Source organism: Bombina bombina, chromosome 12 (genome assembly GCF_027579735.1).
Source record: "Bombina bombina isolate aBomBom1 chromosome 12, aBomBom1.pri, whole genome shotgun sequence".
In the NCBI taxonomy this organism is placed as follows: domain Eukaryota; kingdom Metazoa; phylum Chordata; class Amphibia; order Anura; family Bombinatoridae; genus Bombina; species Bombina bombina.
The window spans coordinates 16259007-16286209 of record NC_069510.1 but is presented as its reverse complement, the minus strand read 5'-3'; the positions used below and the strand labels follow the sequence as shown (position 1 = coordinate 16286209).

General features: G+C 38.6%; 1 protein-coding gene across 4 annotated transcripts in view; it reads left to right on the top strand.

The window, feature by feature from the left end:
- Positions 1-27203, top strand: part of SARDH (sarcosine dehydrogenase) — a 263164-nt gene that overhangs the window by 87877 nt on the left and 148084 nt on the right. For all 4 annotated transcript variants that reach the window (XR_008399747.1, XM_053695898.1, XM_053695900.1 and 1 more), the window contains exons 10-13: positions 20863-20953; positions 23524-23665; positions 24797-24880; positions 26358-26471. Coding sequence is in view for 3 of the 4 variants with exons in the window: in XM_053695898.1 (XP_053551873.1) it covers positions 20863-20953; positions 23524-23665; positions 24797-24880; positions 26358-26471 (431 nt within the window). In the remaining variant the exon portion in view is untranslated. The remainder of the gene's footprint in view (positions 1-20862; positions 20954-23523; positions 23666-24796; positions 24881-26357; positions 26472-27203) is intronic.

Here is a 27203-nt window from a genome sequence, read left to right as displayed (position 1 = left end):
ACAATAATTGTGTATGCAGACCCTTTTACAGTGCAGCACTTGGTTGCTAATATATAGTGTGCATATATAAAACAATAATTGTGTATACAGACCTTTTTACAGTGCAGCACTTAGTTGCTGATATATAGTGTGCATATATAAAACAATAATTGTGTATGCAGACCTTTTTACAGTGTAGCACTTAGTTGCTGATATATAGTGTGCATATATAAAACAATAATTGTATGTGCAGACCTTTTTACAGTGCAGCACTTAGTTGCTAATATATAGTGTGCATATATAAAACAATAATTGTGTATGCAGACCTTTTTACAGTGCAGCACTTAGTTGCTAATATATAGTGTGCATATATAAAACAATAATTGTGTATGCAGACCTTTTTACAGTGCAGCACTTAGTTGCTGATATATAATGTGCATAGATAAAACAATAATTGTGTATACAGACCTTTTTACAGTGCAGCACTTAGTTGCTAATATATAGTGTGCATATATAAAACAATAATTGTGTATGCAGACCTTTTTACAGTGCAGCACTTAGTTGCTGATATATAGTGTGCATATATAAAACAATAATTGTGTATGCAGACCTTTTTACAGTGCAGCACTTAGTTGCTGATATATAGTGTGCATATATAAAACAATAATTGTATATGCAGACCTTTTTACAGTGCAGCACTTAGTTGCTGATATATAATGTGCATATATAAAACAATAATTGTGTATGCAGACCTTTTTACAGTGCAGCACTTAGTTGCTAATATATAGTGTACATATATAAAACAATAATTGTGTATGCAGACCTTTTTACAGTGCAGCACTTAGTTGCTGATATATAATGTGCATATATAAAACAATAATTGTGTATGAAAACCTTTTACAATGCAGCATGTAGTTGCCGATATATAATGTGCATATATAAAATACATTGTATATGCAGACCTTTTACAGTGCAGCACTTAGTTGCTGATATATAGTGTGCATATATAAAACAATAATTGTGTATGCAGACCTTTTTACAGTGCAGCACTTAGTTGCTGATATATAATGTGCATATATAAAACAATAATTGTGTATGCAGACCTTTTTACAGTGCAGCACTTAGTTGCTAATATATAGTGTGCATATATAAAACAATAATTGTGTATGCAGACCTCTTTACAGTACAGCACTTAGTTGCTAATATATAGTGTGCATATATAAAACAATAATTGTGTATGCAGACCTTTTTACAGTGCAGCACTTAGTTGCTAATATATAGTGTGCATATATAAAACAATAATTGTATATGCAGACCTTTTTACAGTGCAACACTTAGTTGCTGATATATAATGTGCATATATAAAACAATAATTGTATATACAGACCTTTTTACAGTGCAGCACTTAGTTGCTGATATATAATGTGCATATATAAAACAATAATTGTATATACAGACCTTTTTACAGTGCAGCACTTAGTTGCTAATATATACTGTGCATATATAAAACAATAATTGTGTATGCAGACCTTTTTACAGTACAGCACTTAGTTGCTGATATATAGTGTGCATATATAAAACAATAATTGTGTATGCAGACATTTTTACAGTGCAGCACTTAGTTGCTAATATATAGTGTGCATATATAAAACAATAATTGTGTATGCAGACCTTTTTACAGTGCAGCACTTAGTTGCTGATATATAGTGTGCATATATAAAACAATAATTGTGTATGCAGACCTTTTTACAGTGCAGCACTTAGTTGCTAATATATAGTGTGCATATATAAAACAATAATTGTGTATGCAGACCTTTTTACAGTGCAGCACTTAGTTGCTAATATATAGTGTGCATATATAAAACAATAATTGTGTATGCAGACATTTTTACAGTGCAGCACTTAGTTGCTGATATATAGTGTGCATAGATAAAACAATAATTGTGTATGCAGACCTTTTTACAGTGCAGCACTTAGTTGCTGATATATAATGTGCATATATAAAACAATAATTGTGTATGCAGACCTTTTTACAGTGCAGCACTTAGTTGCTGATATATAGTGTGCATATATAAAACAATAATTGTGTATGCAGACCTTTTTACAGTGCAGCACTTAGTTGCTAATATATAGTGTGCATATATAAAACAATAATTGTGTATGCAGACCTTTTTACAGTGCAGCACTTAGTTGCTAATATATACTGTGCATATATAAAACAATAATTGTATATACAGACCTTTTTACAGTGCAGCACTTAGTTGCTGATATATAATGTGCATATATAAAACAATAATTGTGTATGCAGACCTTTTTACAGTGCAGCACTTAGTTGCTAATATATACTGTGCATATATAAAACAATAATTGTGTATGCAGACCTTTTTACAGTACAGCACTTAGTTGCTAATATATAGTGTGCATATATAAAACAATAATTGTATATGCAGACCTTTTTACAGTGCAGCACTTAGTTGCTAATATATAGTGTGCATATATAAAACAATAATTGTGTATGCAGACCTTTTTACAGTGCAGCACTTAGTTGCTGATATATAATGTGCATATATAAAACAATAATTGTGTATACAGACCTTTTTACAGTGCAGCACTTAGTTGCTGATATATAATGTGCATATATAAAACAATAATTGTGTATGCAGACCTTTTTACAGTGCAGCACTTAGTTGCTAATATATAGTGTGCATATATAAAACAATAATTGTGTATGCAGACCTTTTTACAGTGCAGCACTTAGTTGCTGATATATAGTGTGCATATATAAAACAATAATTGTGTATACAGACCTTTTTACAGTACAGCACTTAGTTGCTGATATATAGTGTGCATATATAAAACAATAATTGTGTATACAGACCTTTTTACAGTGCAGCACTTAGTTGCTGATATATAGTGTGCATATATAAAACAATAATTGTGTATGCAGACCTTTTTACAGTACAGCACTTAGTTGCTAATATATAGTGTGCATATATAAAACAATAATTGTGTATGCAGACCTTTTTACAGTGCAGCACTTAGTTGCTGATATATAGTGTGCATATATAAAACAATAATTGTGTATGCAGACATTTTTACAGTGCAGCACTTAGTTGCTAATATATAGTGTGCATATATAAAACAATAATTGTGTATGCAGACCTTTTTACAGTGCAGCACTTAGTTGCTGATATATAGTGTGCATATATAAAACAATAATTGTGTATGCAGACCTTTTTACAGTGCAGCACTTAGTTGCTGATATATAATGTGCATATATAAAACAATAATTGTGTATGCAGACCTTTTTACAGTGCAGCACTTAGTTGCTGATATATAATGTGCATATATAAAACAATAATTGTGTATGCAGACCTTTTTACATTGCAGCACTTAGTTGCTAATATATAGTGTGCATATATAAAACAATAATTGTGTATGCAGACCTTTTTACAGTGCAGCACTTAGTTGCTGATATATAATGTGCATATATAAAACAATAATTGTGTATGCAGACCTTTTTACAGTGCAGCACTTAGTTGCTAATATATAGTGTGCATATATAAAACAATAATTGTGTATGCAGACCTTTTTACAGTGCAGCACTTAGTTGCTGATATATAATGTGCATATATAAAACAATAATTGTGTATGCAGACCTTTTTACAGTGCAGCACTTAGTTGCTGATATATAATGTGCATATATAAAACAATAATTGTGTATGCAGACCTTTTTACAGTGCAGCACTTAGTTGCTAATATATAGTGTGCATATATAAAACAATAATTGTGTATGCAGACCTTTTTACAGTGCAGCACTTAGTTGCTAATATATAGTGTACATATATAAAACAATATTTGTGTATGCAGACCTTTTTACAGTGCAGCACTTAGTTGCTGATATATAGTGTGCATATATAAAACAATAATTGTGTATGCAGACCTTTTTACAGTGCAGCACTTAGTTGCTAATATATAGTGTGCATATATAAAACAATAATTGTGTATGCAGACCTTTTTACAGTGCAGCACTTAGTTGCTGATATATAGTGTGCATATATAAAACAATAATTGTATATACAGACCTTTTTACAGTGCAGCACTTAGTTGCTAATATATACTGTGCATATATAAAACAATAATTGTGTATGCAGACCTTTTTACAGTGCAGCACTTAGTTGCTGATATATAGTGTGCATATATAAAACAATAATTGTGTATGCAGACCTTTTTACAGTGCAGCACTTAGTTGCTGATATATAATGTGCATATATAAAACAATAATTGTGTATGCAGACCTTTTTACAGTGCAGCACTTAGTTGCTGATATATAATGTGCATATATAAAACAATAATTGTGTATGCAGACCTTTTTACAGTACAGCACTTAGTTGCTAATATATAGTGTGCATATATAAAACAATAATTGTATATGCAGACCTTTTTACAGTGCAGCACTTAGTTGCTAATATATAGTGTGCATATATAAAACAATAATTGTGTATGCAGACCTTTTTACAGTGCAGCAGTTAGTTGCTAATATATAGTGTGCATATATAAAACAATAATTGTGTATACAGACCTTTTTACAGTGTAGCACTTAATTGCTAATATATAGTGTGCATATATAAAACAATAATTGTGTATGCAGACCTTTTTACAGTGTAGCACTTAATTGCTAATATATAATGTGCATATATAAAACAATAATTGTGTATGCAGACCTTTTTACAGTGCAGCAGTTAGTTGCTAATATATAGTGTGCATATATAAAACAATAATTGTGTATGCAGACCTTTTTACAGTGCAGCACTTAGTTGCTGATATATAGTGTGCATATATAAAACAATAATTGTGTATGCAGACCTCTTTACAGTACAGCACTTAGTTGCTGATATATAGTGTGCATATATAAAACAATAATTGTGTATACAGACCTTTTTACAGTGCAGCACTTAGTTGCTGATATATAGTGTGCATATATAAAACAATAATTGTGTATGCAGACCTTTTTACAGTGCAGCACTTAGTTGCTGATATATAGTGTGCATATATAAAACAATAATTGTGTATGCAGACCTTTTTACAGTGCAGCACTTAGTTGCTGATATATAGTGTGCATATATAAAACAATAATTGTGTATGCAGACCTTTTTACAGTGCAGCACTTAGTTGCTAATATATAGTGTGCATAGATAAAACAATAATTGTGTATGCAGACCTTTTTACAGTGCAGCACTTAGTTGCTAATATATAGTGTGCATATATAAAACAATAATTGTATATGCAGACCTTTTTACAGTGCAGCACTTAGTTGCTGATATATAGTGTGCATATATAAAACAATAATTGTGTATGCAGACCTTTTTACAGTGCAGCAGTTAGTTGCTAATATATAGTGTGCATATATAAAACAATAATTGTGTATGCAGACCTTTTTACAGTGCAGCACTTAGTTGCTGATATATAGTGTGCATATATAAAACAATAATTGTGTATGCAGACATTTTTACAGTGCAGCACTTAGTTGCTAATATATAGTGTGCATATATAAAACAATAATTGTGTATGCAGACCTTTTTACAGTGCAGCACTTAGTTGCTAATATATAGTGTGCATATATAAAACAATAATTGTGTATGCAGACCTTTTTACAGTGCAGCACTTAGTTGCTGATATATAGTGTGCATATATAAAACAATAATTGTGTATGCAGACCTTTTTACAGTGCAGCACTTAGTTGCTAATATATAGTGTGCATATATAAAACAATAATTGTGTATGCAGACCTTTTTACAGTGCAGCACTTAGTTGCTAATATATAATGTGCATATATAAAACAATAATTGTGTATGCAGACATTTTTACAGTGCAGCACTTAGTTGCTAATATATAGTGTGCATATATAAAACAATAATTGTGTATGCAGACCTCTTTACAGTACAGCACTTAGTTGCTGATATATAGTGTGCATATATAAAACAATAATTGTGTATGCAGACCTTTTCTTCTGTTATGTGTGATCAGTCCACGGGTCATCATTACTTCTGGGATATAACTCCTCCCCAACAGGAAATGCAAGAGGATTCACCCAGCAGAGCTGCATATAGCTCCTCCCCTCTACGTCAGTCCCAGTCATTCTCTTGCACCCAACGACTAGATAGGATGTGTGAGAGGACTATGGTGATTATACTTAGTTTTTATGACTTCAATCAAAAGTTTGTTATTTTAAAATAGCACCGGAGCGTGTTATTACTTCTCTGGCAGAGTTTGAGGAAGAATCTGTCAGAGTTTTTTACTATGATTTTAACCGGAGTAGTTAAGATCATATTGCTGTTCTCGGCCATCTGAGGGAGGTAAAGGCTTCAGATCAGGGGACAGCGGGCAGATGAATCTGCATTGAGGTATGTAGCAGTTTTTATTTTCTGAATGGAATTGATGAGAAAATCCTGCCATACCGTTAAAATGACATGTATGTATACACTTCAGTATTCTGGGGATGGTATTTCACCGGAACTACTCTGTTAAAGGTCACTAATCCTTTTTAATAACTATTTACCATGTTAAACGTTTTTGCTGGAATGTAGAATCGTTTACATTGCTGAGGTACTGTGTGAATAAATATTTGGGCATTATTTTCCACTTGGCAGTTTTTTTGCTTTAATTGTGACAGTTTCGTTTCTCTTCACTGCTGTGTGGGAGAGGGAGGGGCCGTTTTTGGCGCTCTTTGCTACGCATCAAAAAATACCAGTCAGTTACTTTTATTTTTCCTGCATGATCCGGTTCATCTCTGATAGATCTCAGGGGTCTTCAAACTTCTTTGAAGGGAGGTAAATTCTCTCAGCAGAGCTGTGAGAATTCTTATAGTGACTGTGAATAAAAAACGTTGCTTTGTATTTTTTATGTCAAATTTAATTATTGTTATTTTACTAATGGGAACAAACCTTTGCTAAAAGTTTTGTTATTTCAAAGTTTGATGCTATAACTGTTTTTCAGTTCATTATTTCAACTGTCATTTAATCGTTAGTACCTCTTTGAGGCACAGTACGTTTTTTGCTAAAAAAGATTATAACCAAGTTGTAAGTTTTTTGCTAGTGTGTTAAACATGTCTGACTCAGAGGAAGATATCTGTGTCATTTGTTCCAATGCCAAGGTGGAGCCCAATAGAAATTTATGTACTAACTGTATTGATGCTACTTTAAATAAAAGTCAATCTGTACAATGTGAACAAATTTCACCAAACAGCGAGGGGAGAGTTATGCCGACTAACTCGCCTCACGCGGCAGTACCTGCATCTCCCGCCCGGGAGGTGCGTGATATTTTGGCGCCTAGTACATCTGGGCGGCCATTACAGATAACATTACAAGATATGGCTACTGTTATGACTGAAGTTTTGTCTAAATTACCAGAACTAAGAGGCAAGCGTGATCACTCTGGGGTGAGAACAGAGTGCGCTGACAATGCTAGGGCCATGTCTGATACTGCGTCACAGCTCGCAGAGCATGAGGACGGAGAGCTTCATTCTGTGGGTGACGGTTCTGATCCAAACAGATTGGACTCAGATATTTCAAATTTTAAATTTAAATTGGAGAACCTCCGTGTATTACTAGGGGAGGTCTTAGCAGCTCTCAACGATTGTAACACCGTTGCAATACCAGAGAAACTGTGTAGGTTGGATAAATACTTTGCGGGTACCGGCGAGTACTGACGTTTTTCCTATACCTAAGAGACTAACTGAAATTGTTACTAAGGAGTGGGATAGACCCGGTGTGCCGTTCTCACCCCCTCCAATATTTAGAAAGATGTTTCCAATAGACGCCACCACTCGGGACTTATGGCAAACGGTCCCCAAGGTGGAGGGAGCAGTTTCTACTTTAGCTAAGCGTACCACTATCCCGGTGGAGGATAGCTGTGCTTTCTCAGATCCAATGGATAAAAAATTAGAGGGTTACCTTAAGAAAATGTTTGTTCAACAAGGTTTTATATTACAACCCCTTGCATGTATCGCGCCGATTACGGCTGCGGCAGCATTTTGGATTGAGTCGCTTGAAGAGAACCTTAGTTCATCTACGCTAGACGACATTACGGACAGGCTTAGAGTCTTTAAACTAGCTAATTCCTTCATTTCGGAGGCCGTAGTACATTTAACCAAACTTACGGCTAAGAACTCAGGATTCGCCATACAGGCACGTAGGGCGCTGTGGCTAAAATCCTGGTCAGCTGATGTTACTTCTAAGTCCAAATTACTTAATATACCTTTCAAGGGGCAGTCTTTATTTGGGCCCGGTTTGAAAGAGATTATCGCTGACATTACAGGAGGTAAGGGCCACGCCCTACCTCAAGACAAAGCCAAAGCTAAGGCTAGACAGTCTAATTTTCGTCCCTTTCGGAACTTCAAAACAGGAGCAGCATCAACCTCCACTGCACCAAAACAGGAAGGAGCTGTTGCTCGTTACAGGCAAGGCTGGAAGCCTAACCAGTCCTGGAACAAGAGCAAGCAGGCCAGGAAACCTGCTGCTGCCCCAAAGACAGCATGAACCGAGAGCCCCCGATCCGGGACCGGATCTAGTGGGGGGCAGACTCTCTCTCTTCGCCCAGGCCTGGGCAAGAGATGTTCAGGATCCCTGGGCACTAGAGATCATATCTCAGGGATACCTTCTAGACTTCAAATTATCTCCCCCAAGAGGGAGATTTCATCTGTCAAGGTTGTCAACAAACCAGATAAAGAAAGAAGCGTTTCTACGCTGCGTACAAGATCTGTTAATAATGGGAGTGATCCATCCGGTTCCGCGGTCGGAACAAGGACAAGGGTTCTACTCAAACCTGTTTGTGGTTCCCAAAAAAGAGGGAACTTTCAGGCCAATCTTAGATTTAAAGATTCTAAACAAATTCCTAAGAGTTCCATCGTTCAAAATGGAAACTATTCGGACAATCTTACCCATGATCCAAGAGGGTCAGTACATGACCACAGTGGATTTAAAGGATGCTTACCTTCACATACCGATCCACAAAGATCATCACCGGTATCTAAGGTTTGCCTTCTTAGACAGGCACTACCAGTTTGTAGCTCTTCCATTCGGATTGGCTACGGCTCCAAGAATCTTCACAAAGGTTCTGGGTGCCCTTCTGGCGGTACTAAGACCGCGAGGGATTTCGGTAGCTCCATACCTAGACGACATTCTAATACAAGCTTCAAGCTTTCAAACTGCCAAGTCTCATACAGAGTTAGTTCTGGCATTTCTAAGGTCGCATGGATGGAAAGTGAACGAAAAGAAGAGTTCTCTTTTTCCTCTCACAAGAGTTCCATTCTTGGGAACTCTTATAGATTCTGTAGAAATGAAGATTTACCTGACAGAGGACAGGTTAACAAAGCTTCAAAATGCATGCCGTGTCCTTCATTCCATTCAACACCCGTCAGTAGCTCAATGCATGGAGGTGATCGGCTTAATGGTAGCGGCAATGGACATAGTACCTTTTGCACGCCTACACCTCAGACCTCTGCAATTATGCATGCTAAGTCAGTGGAATGGGGATTACTCAGATTTGTCCCCTACTCTGAATCTGAATCAAGAGACCAGAAATTCTCTTCTATGGTGGCTTCATCGGCCACACCTGTCCAGGGGGATGCCATTCAGCAGGCCAGACTGGACAATTGTAACAACAGACGCCAGCCTACTAGGTTGGGGCGCTGTCTGGAATTCTCTGAAGGCTCAGGGACTATGGAATCAGGAGGAGAGTCTCCTTCCAATAAACATTCTGGAATTGAGAGCAGTTCTCAATGCCCTTCTAGCTTGGCCCCAATTAACAACTTGGGGGTTCATCAGGTTTCAGTCGGACAACATCACGACTGTAGCTTACATCAACCATCAGGGAGGGACAAGAAGCTCCCTAGCAATGGTGGAAGTATCAAAGATAATTCGCTGGGCAGAGTCTCACTCTTGCCACCTGTCAGCAATCCACATCCCGGGAGTGGAGAACTGGGAGGCGGATTTCTTGAGTCGCCAGACTTTTCATCCGGGGGAGTGGGAACTTCATCCGGAGGTCTTTGCCCAAATACTTCGACGTTGGGGCAAACCAGAGATAGATCTCATGGCGTCTCGCCAGAACGCCAAACTTCCTCGCTACGGGTCCAGATCCAGGGATCCGGGAGCGGTTCTGATAGATGCTTTGACAGCACCTTGGAACTTCGGGATGGCTTATGTGTTTCCACCCTTTCCGCTGCTTCCTCGATTGATTGCCAAAATCAAGCAGGAGAGAGCATCAGTGATTCTAATAGCGCCTGCATGGCCACGCAGGACTTGGTATGCAGATCTAGTGGACATGTCATCCTGTCCGCCTTGGTCTCTACCTCTAAGACAGGACCTTCTGATACAGGGTCCATTCAAACATCAAAATCTAACTTCTCTGAAGCTGACTGCTTGGAAATTGAACGTTTGATTTTATCAAAACGTGGCTTTTCTGAGTCGGTTATTGATACCCTGATACAGGCTAGGAAGCCTGTTACCAGAAAGATTTACCATAAAATATGGCGTAAATACCTATACTGGTGCGAATCCAAACATTACTCATGGAGTAAGGTTAGGATCTCTAGGATATTGTCCTTTCTACAAGAAGGGTTAGAAAAGGGTTTATCAGCTAGTTCATTAAAGGGACAGATTTCAGCTCTGTCCATCTTGTTACACAGGCGTCTGTCAGAAAATCCAGACGTCCAGGCTTTTTGTCAGGCTTTAGCTAGGATCAAGCCTGTGTTTAAAGCTGTTGCTCCGCCATGGAGTTTAAACTTAGTTCTTAACGTTTTACAGGGTGTTCCATTTGAACCCCTTCATTCCATTGATATAAAATTGTTATCTTGGAAAGTTCTGTTTTTAATGGCTATTTCCTCGGCTCGAAGAGTCTCTGAGTTATCAGCCTTACATTGTGATTCTCCTTATCTGATTTTTCACTCAGACAAGGTAGTTCTGCGTACTAAACCTGGGTTCTTACCTAAGGTGGTCACTAACAGGAATATCAATCAAGAGATTGTTGTTCCATCCTTGTGTCCAAATCCTTCTTCAAAGAAGGAACGTCTTCTACACAATCTGGATGTAGTTCGTGCCCTCAAGTTCTACTTGCAGGCAACTAAAGATTTTCGCCAAACTTCTTCCCTGTTTGTCGTTTATTCTGGACAGAGGAGAGGTCAAAAAGCTTCTGCTACCTCTCTCTCTTTTTGGCTTCGTAGCATAATACGTTTAGCCTATGAGACTGCTGGTCAGCAGCCTCCTGAAAGAATTACAGCTCACTCCACTAGAGCTGTGGCTTCCACTTGGGCCTTTAAGAATGAGGCCTCTGTTGAACAGATTTGCAAGGCTGCAACTTGGTCTTCGCTTCATACTTTTTCCAAATTTTACAAATTTGACACTTTTGCTTCTTCGGAGGCTATTTTTGGGAGAAAGGTTCTTCAGGCAGTGGTTCCTTCTATATAATGAGCCTGCCTATCCCTCCCGTCATCCGTGTACTTTTGCTTTGGTATTGGTATCCCAGAAGTAATGATGACCCGTGGACTGATCACACATAACAGAAGAAAACATAATTTATGCTTACCTGATAAATTCCTTTCTTCTGTTGTGTGATCAGTCCACGGCCCGCCCTGTTTTAAGGCAGGTAAATATCTTTTAAATTATACTCCAGTCACCACTTCACCCTTGGTTACTCCTTTCTCGTTGATTCTTGGTCGAATGACTGGGACTGACGTAGAGGGGAGGAGCTATATGCAGCTCTGCTGGGTGAATCCTCTTGCATTTCCTGTTGGGGAGGAGTTATATCCCAGAAGTAATGATGACCCGTGGACTGATCACACAACAGAAGAAAGGAATTTATCAGGTAAGCATAAATTATGTTTTTACAGTGCAGCACTTAGTTGCTGATATATAGTGTGCATATATAAAACAATAATTGTGTATGCAGACCTTTTTACAGTGCAGCACTTAGTTGCTGATATATAATGTGCATATATAAAACAATAATTGTATATACAGACCTTTTTACAGTGCAGCACTTAGTTGCTAATATATAGTGTGCATATATAAAACAATGATTGTATATGCAGACCTTTTTACAGTGTAGCACTTAGTTGCTGATATATAGTGTGCATATATAAAACAATAATTGTGTATGCAGACCTTTTTACAGTGCAGCACTTAGTTGCTGATATATAATGTGCATATATAAAACAATAATTGTGTATGCAGACCTTTTTACAGTGCAGCACTTAGTTGCTAATATATAATGTGCATATATAAAACAATAATTGTGTATGCAGACCTTTTTACAGTGCAGCACTTAGTTGCTGATATATAGTGTGCATATATAAAACAATAATTGTGTATGCAGACCTTTTTACAGTGCAGCACTTAGTTGCTAATATATAGTGTGCATATATAAAACAATAATTGTGTATGCAGACCTTTTTACAGTGTAGCACTTAGTTGCTGATATATAATGTGCATATATAAAACAATAATTGTGTATGCAGACCTTTTTACAGTGCAGCACTTAGTTGCTAATATATAGTGTGCATATATAAAACAATAATTGTATATGCAGACCTTTTTACAGTGCAGCACTTAGTTGCTAATATATAGTGTGCATAGATAAAACAATAATTGTGTATGCAGACCTTTTTACAGTGCAGCACTTAGTTGCTGATATATAATGTGCATATATAAAACAATAATTGTATATGCCGACCTTTTTACAGTGCAGCACTTAGTTGCCGATATATAATGTGCATATATAAAACAATAATTGTGTATGCAGACCTTTTTACAGTGCAGCACTTAGTTGCTAATATATAGTGTGCATATATAAAACAATAATTGTGTATGCAGACCTTTTTACAGTGCAGCACTTAGTTGCTGATATATAATGTGCATATATAAAACAATAATTGTATATGCAGACCTTTTTACAGTGTAGCACTTAGTTGCTGATATATAGTGTGCATATATAAAACAATAATTGTGTATGCAGACCTTTTTACAGTGCAGCACTTAGTTGCTAATATATAGTGTGCATATATAAAACAATAATTGTATATGCAGACCTTTTTACAGTGCAGCACTTAGTTGCTAATATATAGTGTGCATATATAAAACAATAATTGTGTATGCAGACCTTTTTACAGTGTAGCACTTAGTTGCTGATATATAGTGTGCATATATAAAACAATAATTGTGTATGCAGACCTTTTTACAGTGCAGCACTTAGTTGCTGATATATAGTGTGCATATATAAAACAATAATTGTGTATGCAGTCCTTTTTACAGTGCAGCACTTAGTTGCTGATATATAGTGTGCATATATAAAACAATAATTGTGTATGCAGACCTTTTTACAGTGCAGCACTTAATTGCTAATATATAGTGTGCATATATAAAACAATAATTGTGTATGCAGACCTTTTTACAGTGCAGCACTTAGTTGCTGATATATAATGTGCATATATAAAACAATAATTGTGTATGCAGACCTTTTACAGTACAGAACTTAGTTGCTAATATATAATGTGCATATATAAAACAATAATTGTGTATGCAGACCTTTTTACAGTGCAGCACTTAGTTGCTGATATATAGTGTGCATATATAAAACAATAATTGTGTATGCAGACCTTTTTACAGTGCAGAACTTAGTTGCTGATATATAATGTGCATATATAAAACAATAATTGTGTATACAGACCTTTTTACAGTGCAGAACTTAGTTGCTGATATATAATGTGCATATATAAAACAATAATTGTGTATGCAGACCTTTTCTTCTGTTATGTGTGATCAGTCCACGGGTCATCATTACTTCTGGGATATAACTCCTCCCCAACAGGAAATGCAAGAGGATTCACCCAGCAGAGCTGCATATAGCTCCTCCCCTCCACGTCAGTCCCAGTCATTCTCTTGCACCCAACGACTAGATAGGATGTGTGAGAGGACTATGGTGATTATACTTAGTTTTTATGACTTCAATCAAAAGTTTGTTATTTTAAAATAGCACCGGAGCGTGTTATTACTTCTCTGGCAGAGTTTGAGGAAGAATCTGTCAGAGTTTTTTACTATGATTTTAACCGGAGTAGTTAAGATCATATTGCTGTTCTCGGCCATCTGAGGGAGGTAAAGGCTTCAGATCAGGGGACAGCGGGCAGATGAATCTGCATTGAGGTATGTAGCAGTTTTTATTTTCTGAATGGAATTGATGAGAAAATCCTGCCATACCGTTAAAATGACATGTATGTATACACTTCAGTATTCTGGGGATGGTATTTCACCGGAACTACTCTGTTAAAGGTCACTAATCCTTTTTAATAACTATTTATCATGTTAAACGTTTTTGCTGGAATGTAGAATCGTTTACATTGCTGAGGTACTGTGTGAATAAATATTTGGGCATTATTTTCCACTTGGCAGTTTTTTTGCTTTATTTGTGACAGTTTCGTTTCTCTTCACTGCTGTGTGGGAGAGGGAGGGGCCGTTTTTGGCGCTCTTTGCTACGCATCAAAAAATACCATTCAGTTACTTTTATATTTCCTGCATGATCCGGTTCATCTCTGATAGATCTCAGGGGTCTTCAAACTTCTTTGAAGGGAGGTAAATTCTCTCAGCAGAGCTGTGAGAATTCTTATAGTGACTGTGAATAAAAACGTTGCTTTGTATTTTTTATGTCAAATTTAATTATTGTTATTTTACTAATGGGAACAAACCTTTGCTAAAAGTTTTGTTGTTTTAAAGTTTGATGCTATAACTGTTTTTCAGTTCATTATTTCAACTGTCATTTAATCGTTAGTACCTCTTTGAGGCACAGTACGTTTTTTTGCTAAAAAAGATTATAACCAAGTTGTAAGTTTTTTTGCTAGTGTGTTAAACATGTCTGACTCAGAGGAAGATATCTGTGTCATTTGTTCCAATGCCAAGGTGGAGCCCAATAGAAATTTATGTACTAACTGTATTGATGCTACTTTAAATAAAAGTCAATCTGTACAATGTGAACAAATTTCACCAAACAGCGAGGGGAGAGTTATGCCGACTAACTCGCCTCACGCGGCAGTACCTGCATCTCCCGCCCGGGAGGTGCGTGATATTTTGGCGCCTAGTACATCTGGGCGGCCATTACAGATAACATTACAAGATATGGCTACTGTTATGACTGAAGTTTTGTCTAAATTACCAGAACTAAGAGGCAAGCGTGATCACTCTGGGGTGAGAACAGAGTGCGCTGACAATGCTAGGGCCATGTCTGATACTGCGTCACAGCTCGCAGAGCATGAGGACGGAGAGCTTCATTCTGTGGGTGACGGTTCTGATCCAAACAGATTGGACTCAGATATTTCAAATTTTAAATTTAAATTGGAGAACCTCCGTGTATTACTAGGGGAGGTCTTAGCAGCTCTCAACGATTGTAACACCGTTGCAATACCAGAGAAACTGTGTAGGTTGGATAAATACTTTGCGGTACCGGCGAGTACTGACGTTTTTCCTATACCTAAGAGACTAACTGAAATTGTTACTAAGGAGTGGGATAGACCCGGTGTGCCGTTCTCACCCCCTCCAATATTTAGAAAGATGTTTCCAATAGACGCCACCACTCGGGACTTATGGCAAACGGTCCCCAAGGTGGAGGGAGCAGTTTCTACTTTAGCTAAGCGTACCACTATCCCGGTGGAGGATAGCTGTGCTTTCTCAGATCCAATGGATAAAAAATTAGAGGGTTACCTTAAGAAAATGTTTGTTCAACAAGGTTTTATATTACAACCCCTTGCATGTATCGCGCCGATTACGGCTGCGGCAGCTTTTTGGATTGAGTCGCTTGAAGAGAACCTTAGTTCATCTACGCTAGACGACATTACGGACAGGCTTAGAGTCCTTAAACTAGCTAATTCCTTCATTTCGGAGGCCGTAGTACATTTAACCAAACTTACGGCTAAGAACTCAGGATTCGCCATACAGGCACGTAGGGCGCTGTGGCTAAAATCCTGGTCAGCTGATGTTACTTCTAAGTCCAAATTACTTAATATACCTTTCAAGGGGCAGTCTTTATTTGGGCCCGGTTTGAAAGAGATTATCGCTGACATTACAGGAGGTAAGGGCCACGCCCTACCTCAAGACAAAGCCAAAGCTAAGGCTAGACAGTCTAATTTTCGTCCCTTTCGGAACTTCAAAACAGGAGCAGCATCAACCTCCACTGCACCAAAACAGGAAGGAGCTGTTGCTCGTTACAGGCAAGGCTGGAAGCCTAACCAGTCCTGGAACAAGAGCAAGCAGGCCAGGAAACCTGCTGCTGCCCCAAAGACAGCATGAACCGAGAGCCCCCGATCCGGGACCGGATCTAGTGGGGGGCAGACTCTCTCTCTTCGCCCAGGCCTGGGCAAGAGATGTTCAGGATCCCTGGGCACTAGAGATCATATCTCAGGGATACCTTCTAGACTTCAAATTATCTCCCCCAAGAGGGAGATTTCATCTGTCAAAGTTGTCAACAAACCAGATAAAGAAAGAAGCGTTTCTACGCTGCGTACAAGATCTGTTAATAATGGGAGTGATCCATCCGGTTCCGCGGTCGGAACAAGGACAAGGGTTCTACTCAAACCTGTTTGTGGTTCCCAAAAAAGAGGGAACTTTCAGGCCAATCTTAGATTTAAAGATTCTAAACAAATTCCTAAGAGTTCCATCGTTCAAAATGGAAACTATTCGGACAATCTTACCCATGATCCAAGAGGGTCAGTACATGACCACAGTGGATTTAAAGGATGCTTACCTTCACATACCGATCCACAAAGATCATCACCGGTATCTAAGGTTTGCCTTCTTAGACAGGCACTACCAGTTTGTAGCTCTTCCATTCGGATTGGCTACGGCTCCAAGAATCTTCACAAAGGTTCTGGGTGCCCTTCTGGCGGTACTAAGACCGCGAGGGATTTCGGTAGCTCCATACCTAGACGACATTCTAATACAAGCTTCAAGCTTTCAAACTGCCAAGTCTCATACAGAGTTAGTTCTGGCATTTCTAAGGTCGCATGGATGGAAAGTGAACGAAAAGAAGAGTTCTCTTCTTCCTCTCACAAGAGTTCCATTCTTGGGGACTCTTATAGATTCTGTAGAAATGAAGATTTACCTGACAGAGGACAGGTTAACAAAGCTTCAAAATGCATGCCGTGTCCTTCATTCCATTCAACACCCGTCAGTAGCTCAATGCATGGAGGTGATCGGCTTAATGGTAGCGGCAATGGACATAGTACCTTTTGCACGCCTACACCTCAGACCTCTGCAATTATGCATGCTAAGTCAGTGGAATGGGGATTACTCAGATTTGTCCCCTACTCTGAATCTGAATCAAGAGACCAGAAATTCTCTTCTATGGTGGCTTCATCGGCCACACCTGTCCAGGGGGATGCCATTCAGCAGGCCAGACTGGACAATTGTAACAACAGACGCCAGCCTACTAGGTTGGGGCGCTGTCTGGAATTCTCTGAAGGCTCAGGGACTATGGAATCAGGAGGAGAGTCTCCTTCCAATAAACATTCTGGAATTGAGAGCAGTTCTCAATGCCCTTCTAGCTTGGCCCCAATTAACAACTCGGGGGTTCATCAGGTTTCAGTCGGACAACATCACGACTGTAGCTTACATCAACCATCAGGGAGGGACAAGAAGCTCCCTAGCAATGGTGGAAGTATCAAAGATAATTCGCTGGGCAGAGTCTCACTCTTGCCACCTGTCAGCAATCCACATCCCGGGAGTGGAGAACTGGGAGGCGGATTTCTTGAGTCGCCAGACTTTTCATCCGGGGGAGTGGGAACTTCATCCGGAGGTCTTTGCCCAAATACTTCGACGTTGGGGCAAACCAGAGATAGATCTCATGGCGTCTCGCCAGAACGCCAAACTTCCTCGCTACGGGTCCAGATCCAGGGATCCGGGAGCGGTTCTGATAGATGCTTTGACAGCACCTTGGAACTTCGGGATGGCTTATGTGTTTCCACCCTTTCCGCTGCTTCCTCGATTGATTGCCAAAATCAAACAGGAGAGAGCATCAGTGATTCTAATAGCGCCTGCATGGCCACGCAGGACTTGGTATGCAGATCTAGTGGACATGTCATCCTGTCCGCCTTGGTCTCTACCTCTAAGACAGGACCTTCTGATACAGGGTCCATTCAAACATCAAAATCTAACTTCTCTGAAGCTGACTGCTTGGAAATTGAACGTTTGATTTTATCAAAACGTGGTTTTTCTGAGTCGGTTATTGATACCCTGATACAGGCTAGGAAGCCTGTTACCAGAAAGATTTACCATAAAATATGGCGTAAATACCTATACTGGTGCGAATCCAAACATTACTCCTGGAGTAAGGTTAGGATCTCTAGGATATTGTCTTTTCTACAAGAAGGGTTAGAAAAGGGTTTATCAGCTAGTTCATTAAAGGGACAGATTTCAGCTCTGTCCATCTTGTTACACAGGCGTCTGTCAGAAAATCCAGACGTCCAGGCTTTTTGTCAGGCTTTAGCTAGGATCAAGCCTGTGTTTAAAGCTGTTGCTCCGCCATGGAGTTTAAACTTAGTTCTTAACGTTTTACAGGGTGTTCCATTTGAACCCCTTCATTCCATTGATATAAAATTGTTATCTTGGAAAGTTCTGTTTTTAATGGCTATTTCCTCGGCTCGAAGAGTCTCTGAGTTATCAGCCTTACATTGTGATTCTCCTTATCTGATTTTTCACTCAGACAAGGTAGTTCTGCGTACTAAACCTGGGTTCTTACCTAAGGTGGTCACTAACAGGAATATCAATCAAGAGATTGTTGTTCCATCCTTGTGTCCAAATCCTTCTTCAAAGAAGGAACGTCTTCTACACAATCTGGATGTAGTTCGTGCCCTCAAGTTCTACTTGCAGGCAACTAAAGATTTTCGCCAAACTTCTTCCCTGTTTGTCGTTTATTCTGGACAGAGGAGAGGTCAAAAAGCTTCTGCTACCTCTCTCTCTTTTTGGCTTCGTAGCATAATACGTTTAGCCTATGAGACTGCTGGTCAGCAGCCTCCTGAAAGAATTACAGCTCACTCCACTAGAGCTGTGGCTTCCACTTGGGCCTTTAAGAATGAGGCCTCTGTTGAACAGATTTGCAAGGCTGCAACTTGGTCTTCGCTTCATACTTTTTCCAAATTTTACAAATTTGACACTTTTGCTTCTTCGGAGGCTATTTTTGGGAGAAAGGTTCTCAGGCAGTGGTTCCTTCTATATAATGAGCCTGCCTATCCCTCCCGTCATCCGTGTACTTTTGCTTTGGTATTGGTATCCCAGAAGTAATGATGACCCGTGGACTGATCACACATAACAGAAGAAAACATAATTTATGCTTACCTGATAAATTCCTTTCTTCTGTTGTGTGATCAGTCCACGGCCCGCCCTGTTTTAAGGCAGGTAAATATCTTTTAAATTATACTCCAGTCACCACTTCACCCTTGGTTACTCCTTTCTCGTTGATTCTTGGTCGAATGACTGGGACTGACGTGGAGGGGAGGAGCTATATGCAGCTCTGCTGGGTGAATCCTCTTGCATTTCCTGTTGGGGAGGAGTTATATCCCAGAAGTAATGATGACCCGTGGACTGATCACACAACAGAAGAAAGGAATTTATCAGGTAAGCATAAATTATGTTTTTACAGTGCAGCACTTAGTTGCTAATATATAGTGTGCATATATAAAACAATAATTGTGTATGCAGACCTTTTTACAGTGCAGCACTTAGTTGCTGATATATAGTGTGCATATATAAAACAATAATTGTGTATGCAGACCTTTTTACAGTGCAGCACTTAGTTGCTAATATATAGTGTGCATATATAAAACAATAATTGTATATACAGACCTTTTTACAGTGCAGCACTTAGTTGCTGATATATAGTGTGCATATATAAAACAATAATTGTGTATGCAGACCTTTTTACAGTGCAGCACTTAGTTGCTGATATATAGTGTGCATATATAAAACAATAATTGTGTATGCAGACATTTTGCAATACTGCACATAACTGCTGATGTATATAAAACACATTGGTTATGCAGACCTTTTGCAGTACGGTACTTAAATGCTGATATTTATGTAATTTATGTAATTACATAATTCCCACTAGGACTGATAAGTCTACAATTCTACTTATGAAGTACTGGTTTGTAATTCTAGCACTTTAGCTGCGATCTAGCGCTCTTGCAAAACTGTCGTCATATAGTGCTCCAGTAATTGGCCGGCTCCTAAGCTTATGTCCCTGCTTTTCAACAAAAGATTCCAAGAGAAGGAAGACATTTTGAAAATAGAAGTAAATTAGCAAGTTGTTGAACATGTTCCATCTGAATCATAAAATAAAGAATTTAGGTTGCATTTTGGACCACTCAATGCAGTAGAATTGCATAATCAATTAGTACATAATAAAAACACAAGGATTTAACACCTTTTTTGTGACAAATGTATTATTTCTCTAATTTTCTGGCCCGTTGTATCATGTGACAGACATCAGCCAATCACAGACTAGTATACGTATACCCTGTGAGTTTATGCACATGCTCAGTAGGATCTTGTACCCCATAAGGTGTGAATAAAAGAAGACTGCAAAGTTTAATGATGGAAGTTAATCGGAAAGTGTCTTAAAACTGCTTGTTCTTTTTGATTCATAAAAGTTTATTTAGACTCAAGTGTCCGTTATAGACAGATGTGCATGTCCTGTTTGCTTTAGAATTCAAATAAGCAGCTTTAACATCACCTTTTTCTTACACAAGTATTTCTGTCTAATCGGTGCTCTTTTGTATTGTCCGGTTTTACAGTTCTGTGTCTTTAGATTAAATGATCATATTGACATTTAACTGTGTGGGCTTTTTTTTAGGAATGATGCTTGGTGGGGGCTGTGGAAAGGAGCTGGCGCACTGGATTATACACGGACGCCCTGAAAAAGATATGTATGGATATGACATCAGGTGAGAAGCGCCCCACAAGCAACAAATATTAATATTGTGCAATATATTTTATAATATCCTCACCCAACACATCTTCATCTTACAGGATACAATAAAATAGTGGGCTGCAATAATGTAATATTTATATATGATCAGGCATAAGGCTACACCTTTATTTTCCTAGTTTAGAACTAATATTAAAATTACTATTTCTGGCTTTTGTTATCTCTTATAACAGCAACAACTTTACAGTGTTTCAGAGGTGCTCCAGAGTTTCCTCCTGTTTGTTTAGAAACCTTCACACACTTTTATGGCTTTGTAAATAACCACCGATCTCATATATATAATATTTTATTTTTCCTTGAAATAGTTTTTGAGTTTTCTTTAGTGCATATTTTAGACTGCACTATTTAATAGGTTTATTTTTTATTCTTAATTAGTTTGTTTAGCAGTTTTATTGACTCACTGGCATTGCCTCCTGCCCTCAGTATCATTGTCCGTAGACATGGTAGTAATGAGGTAAACTTTTTTATATTTTCTAAACCTTTAGAGCAAAAAGCATTTGTTTTATTTACAGTTTATAAATGTGTGATAGAAGATATAGAACTGCTTAAAGAGACAGTAAAACATTGGGACTTTAATATAAAATATTTAGTTATGTGCAGTAAAACAACTGTTCAATATATTTTGCTTTTGCAATATATTTTATTTTGCTCACATTTCATGTAATGGATTTTCTATTTCTTTGAGCTGGAAATGCACTCTGCTGGCATGTCAAGGCTAACCCTGCTACCTATATATCCCTAATTGGCTTTAGCTGATATTAACAGCAAAACAATGCGCTTTATACTACTAACATAATGACATGGCTAACCTTGTTGTCTGCAGTCTCAAGCTAGGATTGGCTTCTCCAAATTTGGCAAATAGTGGGTGGTGTTTGGCTATTAAAAACAATGGCAGCAAACAGTGTTTTTTTTTTTACAAATGTTTAGACTTAAACTATAGCAAGACAACATAAATTGTGTTTAACTGCGATGTGTAATGTTTGGGCTCACGTATATGGAACTTCTACTCTTTGTCATTCTTATCCTACTGTCCCTGCAAGATGTGTTCTTCTGTTTCCTTCTGGTTCTCTGCTCCCCCTCCTCCTGAGTTATCGCCTGGAACACGAGTTGCTGTGTCTGCAGGAGCTGCCTCTGTCTTCCCACTGAGGTTATAGATACGGATGTCAGAGTGCAGCTGTTTCTTTCACTCTCAGGGCAGCGTACAACACCCTCATGGGCTCCCAGTGCCGCAGCGCTCTGATGTGATGCTCTGATTTTATACACAGACTCCTGCCAACTCCTCAACCCTTAATGCCCATTGGTCAGATCTCCGGGAAGTCAGAGCCCCAGCTCTTCATGAGATGGGAACATTAATTATCATTGATTAGCAGTTAATTAGGATCTAGCAAGTCCCAATTGTAAATCACTCGTTGCTCAGCTGCCCTGTAGAATCCATCCCCTTTTTGTGCATCTGCTCCTTTTGCTGGTCAGTAATCACACAGTATAAAAAAACCTGTCATTAAATCTATTTCTGCTTAATGCTGGCCTGGTTAATTAAACTTCACGCTAATAACAGAGGAGCAAGTGTAGGAATGATCTCTGTGTCACAATTATACCTTTCCCTGCACAATTTCTAAAAATACTTGCAGAGGACGGGTTAATATAAAAAGGGAGCGAGTATGAGCTTTTTAATGACACATTCTTGCATTCATACCTTGAATCCTTACAGATATTTGTATATTTCCTTGTATAGAGGTATAGAGACATACTGTATATACATACAGAAAACAGGGTAGTAGAAATGAATAACTGCTGTCTGTTCCTGATACCAATTATATACATTGAGAGCAACACTTTTTGAAATACCTTAACTGTACTAATTTGTATTACATTAATTTAATGAGATTTCTCACACAGTCTAATGTATCAGTTTTGGTCTGTGCTTTTAACATTGGGAGATGTTTTGGGAGATGTTTGTGAAATCCGGTAATGCTTATTAGCATAAGACTTGGAAGCTGTAGGTGCGTGATTAATAGGTAGAAACTCTGGAGTATTTTGGTTACATTGCTTATACCAGGCTCGACAAATCCAGGAGCCAGGGAGCCACTGGCTCCTAGAATTCTACCCTTGAGCTCCTAACCTTTTGGGTTGTTCTCCATATATTTATATACAAAATCACTGGCTCCTAAATATGTTTACTGGCTCCTAATTTTTAAACAAATTTGTCAAGCACTGGCTTATACAAATTTCTATTATCCAGTTATAATATTATAGTTTGTTCGTACACTGCATTGCTGTCCTGTTTGCTTTATTTGTTACCCTTTAAGTGCACAGCAGTATGAACTGGTGATTTGCACCATACAAGGCAATAAACATACTTGTTGTAACATGTCTAGATGTAGACATGAGTATCTCAGTGCACATTTCATCTATAGGTAACATGTGCATAGTTGTTTGAGTTCCACATTTCTCCATCTGGTGAATAGGGAGCCAGGTAGCCAGTTGTATCACAGCTAATGTCTACTTTTTTTTAACTGTATAATCAAGGAGGTTCCATCATTCTTTGACCAACCACAACCGTTGGATGCGAGAACGAAGTCATGAGTCGTACGCCAAAAACTACTCCGTTGTTTTCCTCTATGATGAACCTATGGCTGGGAGGAACATGAGAAAGGACCCTTTGTATGAGGTACTAAGAATTATAGGGTATCTGTCACTACAAAGAACACTGTGACATGGATGAACGCTGTGAGCTGAAAGGTGGCGCTGACCTCAGAACTTGTGATGGTTGAGAGGTCTTCTAAGGGACACTTATGTAAAAGTAACATAACTTAGAATGTACCATTAAACTGCTCACAATTCCAAATGCCAAATAACTCAAAAATGAAAGGGTCATTAAACACTAAATAAATTTATAAGCATCGTATGGAGGTTATTCAGTCTCCTTTTGATGATAATAAACAGGTGAAAGTCTAAATACGTGATGGTCTAAAGCTTTCAGGTCAGGCAAGACAAGCTAACAAGTCTCAGCAGTACTGTGATGTCCTTTAAATAATTTTAAAAAGGCTTGAGAGCACTTTATTTCATTGTACAAGTTCTTGGTATGAAGGAGAGACTTCTATAAATTGTTTTGTAGATTATCTTATGCCCTTTTAGTAATAGGTTATTATTGTTCCTCACCCCCTGACTAATATTATAACCAGTGGGTCAACTTGCCCACAAATAAACTGCTATTATATCGGAGAAGAGATAGAATGGATTTGATTTTTATAAATTATTGTATTAAAACCTGAAGATTGTGCATTAAAATTACAAACAATTGTCACTGACGCGTTTTGCGGTCATGACTTTTTCAGAGGGAGATTTGGGCACCAATTACAAAGGATACTAAAGGACAGTTTTATGGAACAGACAGCAGATTGCATTACAACTTGTGTATGATTAAAGTTTTAAAGTCTACAGACTAAAATGATTTACATAAATTAATAAAAAGCTGCATCATGTGACCAGATAAACATGACCTTGTGTGTGCAGTGCCCTAGACATCTTTTTGTCTGACCTTATATCTCCATGGATGTCAGTTATACGTTCTCATGTGTGTTAGGTTGATTATTGTGCTGGGCTTGTGGGTATAAATGTAATCAAGAATACTATAAAACAGTTTAGTAGCACTTACTGAGCATTGTTACATGTTTTTTGTTGTTGTCTATAAAACGGAACCTTTATCATTTTATTTTGCTGCTGGAGTAAATAAACAACGTGTTTCTGAGCAGATATACATTAAGCCTCTTGCCCTATAAAACTGCATATTTCTTGCCAGGAGCTTCTGAAACAAGGCTGCGTGTTCCAGGAAAGACACGGCTGGGAACGACCCGGTTGGTTTAACCCAGAGGGGCCAGCTCCGGTGAGTTTAGCGCATTTCGTGACTTCATTATATGCAGCACACAGTCCAAAATAACTTCTTTATTCCTGATGACAATTGTTACCTGCTTCTATTTCTGGAGTTTTTATGTTAAAGCGTTTGCTTCCTGTGTTGCAATCATCTGTCATTTAGTGATCTAACTGTTCAGTGCGCATTAACATACACAGGAAACGCGCACGAAAGTGGTACAAATGCTGCAGTACTGTAATATTAACCCATTAAACAGAGCACTTGTCTTACCAAAGCCATCTCATCCATACACACAGTGCTCACCCCTTCTATATGTCACTTGCCACTTCACACACAGTACTCACCACAGTACACAGTGCTCACCACTTCTATATGTCACTTGTCACAGCACACACAGTGCTCACCACTTCTATATGTCACTTGTCACAGCACACACAGTGCTCACCACTTCTATATGTCACTTGCCACTTCACACACAGTACTCACCACAGTACACAGTGCTCACCCCTTCTATATGTCACTTGCCACTTCACACACAGTACTCACCACAGTACACAGTGCTCACCCCTTCTATATGTCACTTGCCACTTCACACACAGTACTCACCACAGTACACAGTGCTCACCCCTTCTATATGTCACTTGTCACAGCACACACAGTGCTCACCCCTTCTATATGTCACTCGTCACTTCACACACAGTGCTCACCCCTTCTATATGTCACTTGTCACAGCACACACAGTGCTCACCCCTTCTATATGTCACTCGTCACTTCACACACAGTGCTCACCCCTTCTATATGTCACTTGTCACTTCACACACAGTGCTCACCCCTTCTATATGTCAATTGCCACTTCACACACAGTGCTCACCCCTTCTATATGTCACTCGCCACAGCACACAGAGCTCACCCCTTCTATATGTCACTCGCCACAGCACACAGAGCTCACACCTTCTATATGTCACTCACCACAGCACACAGAGCTCACCCCTTCTATATGTTACTCGCCACAGCACACAGAGCTCACCCCTTCTATATGTCACTCACCATAGCACACAGAGCTCACACCTTCTATATGTCACTCACCACAGCACACAGAGCTCACACCTTCTATATGTCACTCACCACAGTACAAAGAGCTCACCCCTTCTATATGTCACTTACCACAGCACACAGAGCTCACCCCTTCTATATGTCACTCACCATAGCACACACAGAGCTCACCCCTTCTATATATCACTCATCATTACACACTCTCCATTCCCAGAAACCACTAACAATAACGCACACAGTGCTCACCTCAGATATGTATGAAACACAGCACATATTACTTACTCATTACACACCCATTTACAGTGACACTAACAACTCTCTCTTAGTACTTGCGCACTTACCTTAGCACACACCTGGTGCTCACCACATCTAAACACGTGTGCTGCAAATACACAGCACTGATTCTATCCAACATATCAGACTTGTGTATTTCTAGGTTCTGGACTACGATTATTATGGTGCTTATGGCATGAATCCCCATCAAGACTACACGTATAGTCGTCTGCTAGAGAAGGAGTACACGTTTGACTTTCCCCCTCATCATGATGTGGTGAGTGAACCCATCAGGGAACAATATATAAGGTAGATACAGGGTTAAAGCTACACTGTACTGTCATTTTGTTTGTCCCTTAAACGGACATTAAACTGCTGAGTAGTACTACAGTATAACTTACTACACGCCGTCTTATTGTTTGCTTCCTGTATCCGCAGCTCTCTTTAAAGCTATTTTCTTATTTTTACCCATAACAGAAGCCAGTCGGCTAAGCTTTGCTTCTTTATACTGGGCGCCGCCATCTTGGTACTCGCTTATTGTTGCATCATGTGACAGAAACAGTGAGCTTTCACAGATCTGTGACATTTTTGTTTATTTGACACCCGTATCTTGTATTTCAATTAGCTCAAGCAATAGAAAAAGACTTCAACAATAATATAGAGAAATGCAGCAACTGCAAAAACATTCAGCAATTTCACATACAGAAATAAGCCTAAATGAACAGTATTTTGTATATTTAATACTTTGCAGCTGATAAAACAAGTGGGGACACATTAAGGTAAAACAACGTTACATTACACTGCCATAATAACCTCACTTTTAGTTCATTGGTATCAAATGTAAACTGGTTAAGTGAACTTGTGGCTATAACATAATGAGAATGATTGAATTATGGCTTCTTTTTAAAACACTGGATTATAAAATATTATATTATTAAATCTGTCTTTTGGAAGCTCTGAACAACTATGCCTTGGAACATACACTGGGGTTCAGAAGTTTGGGGTCACT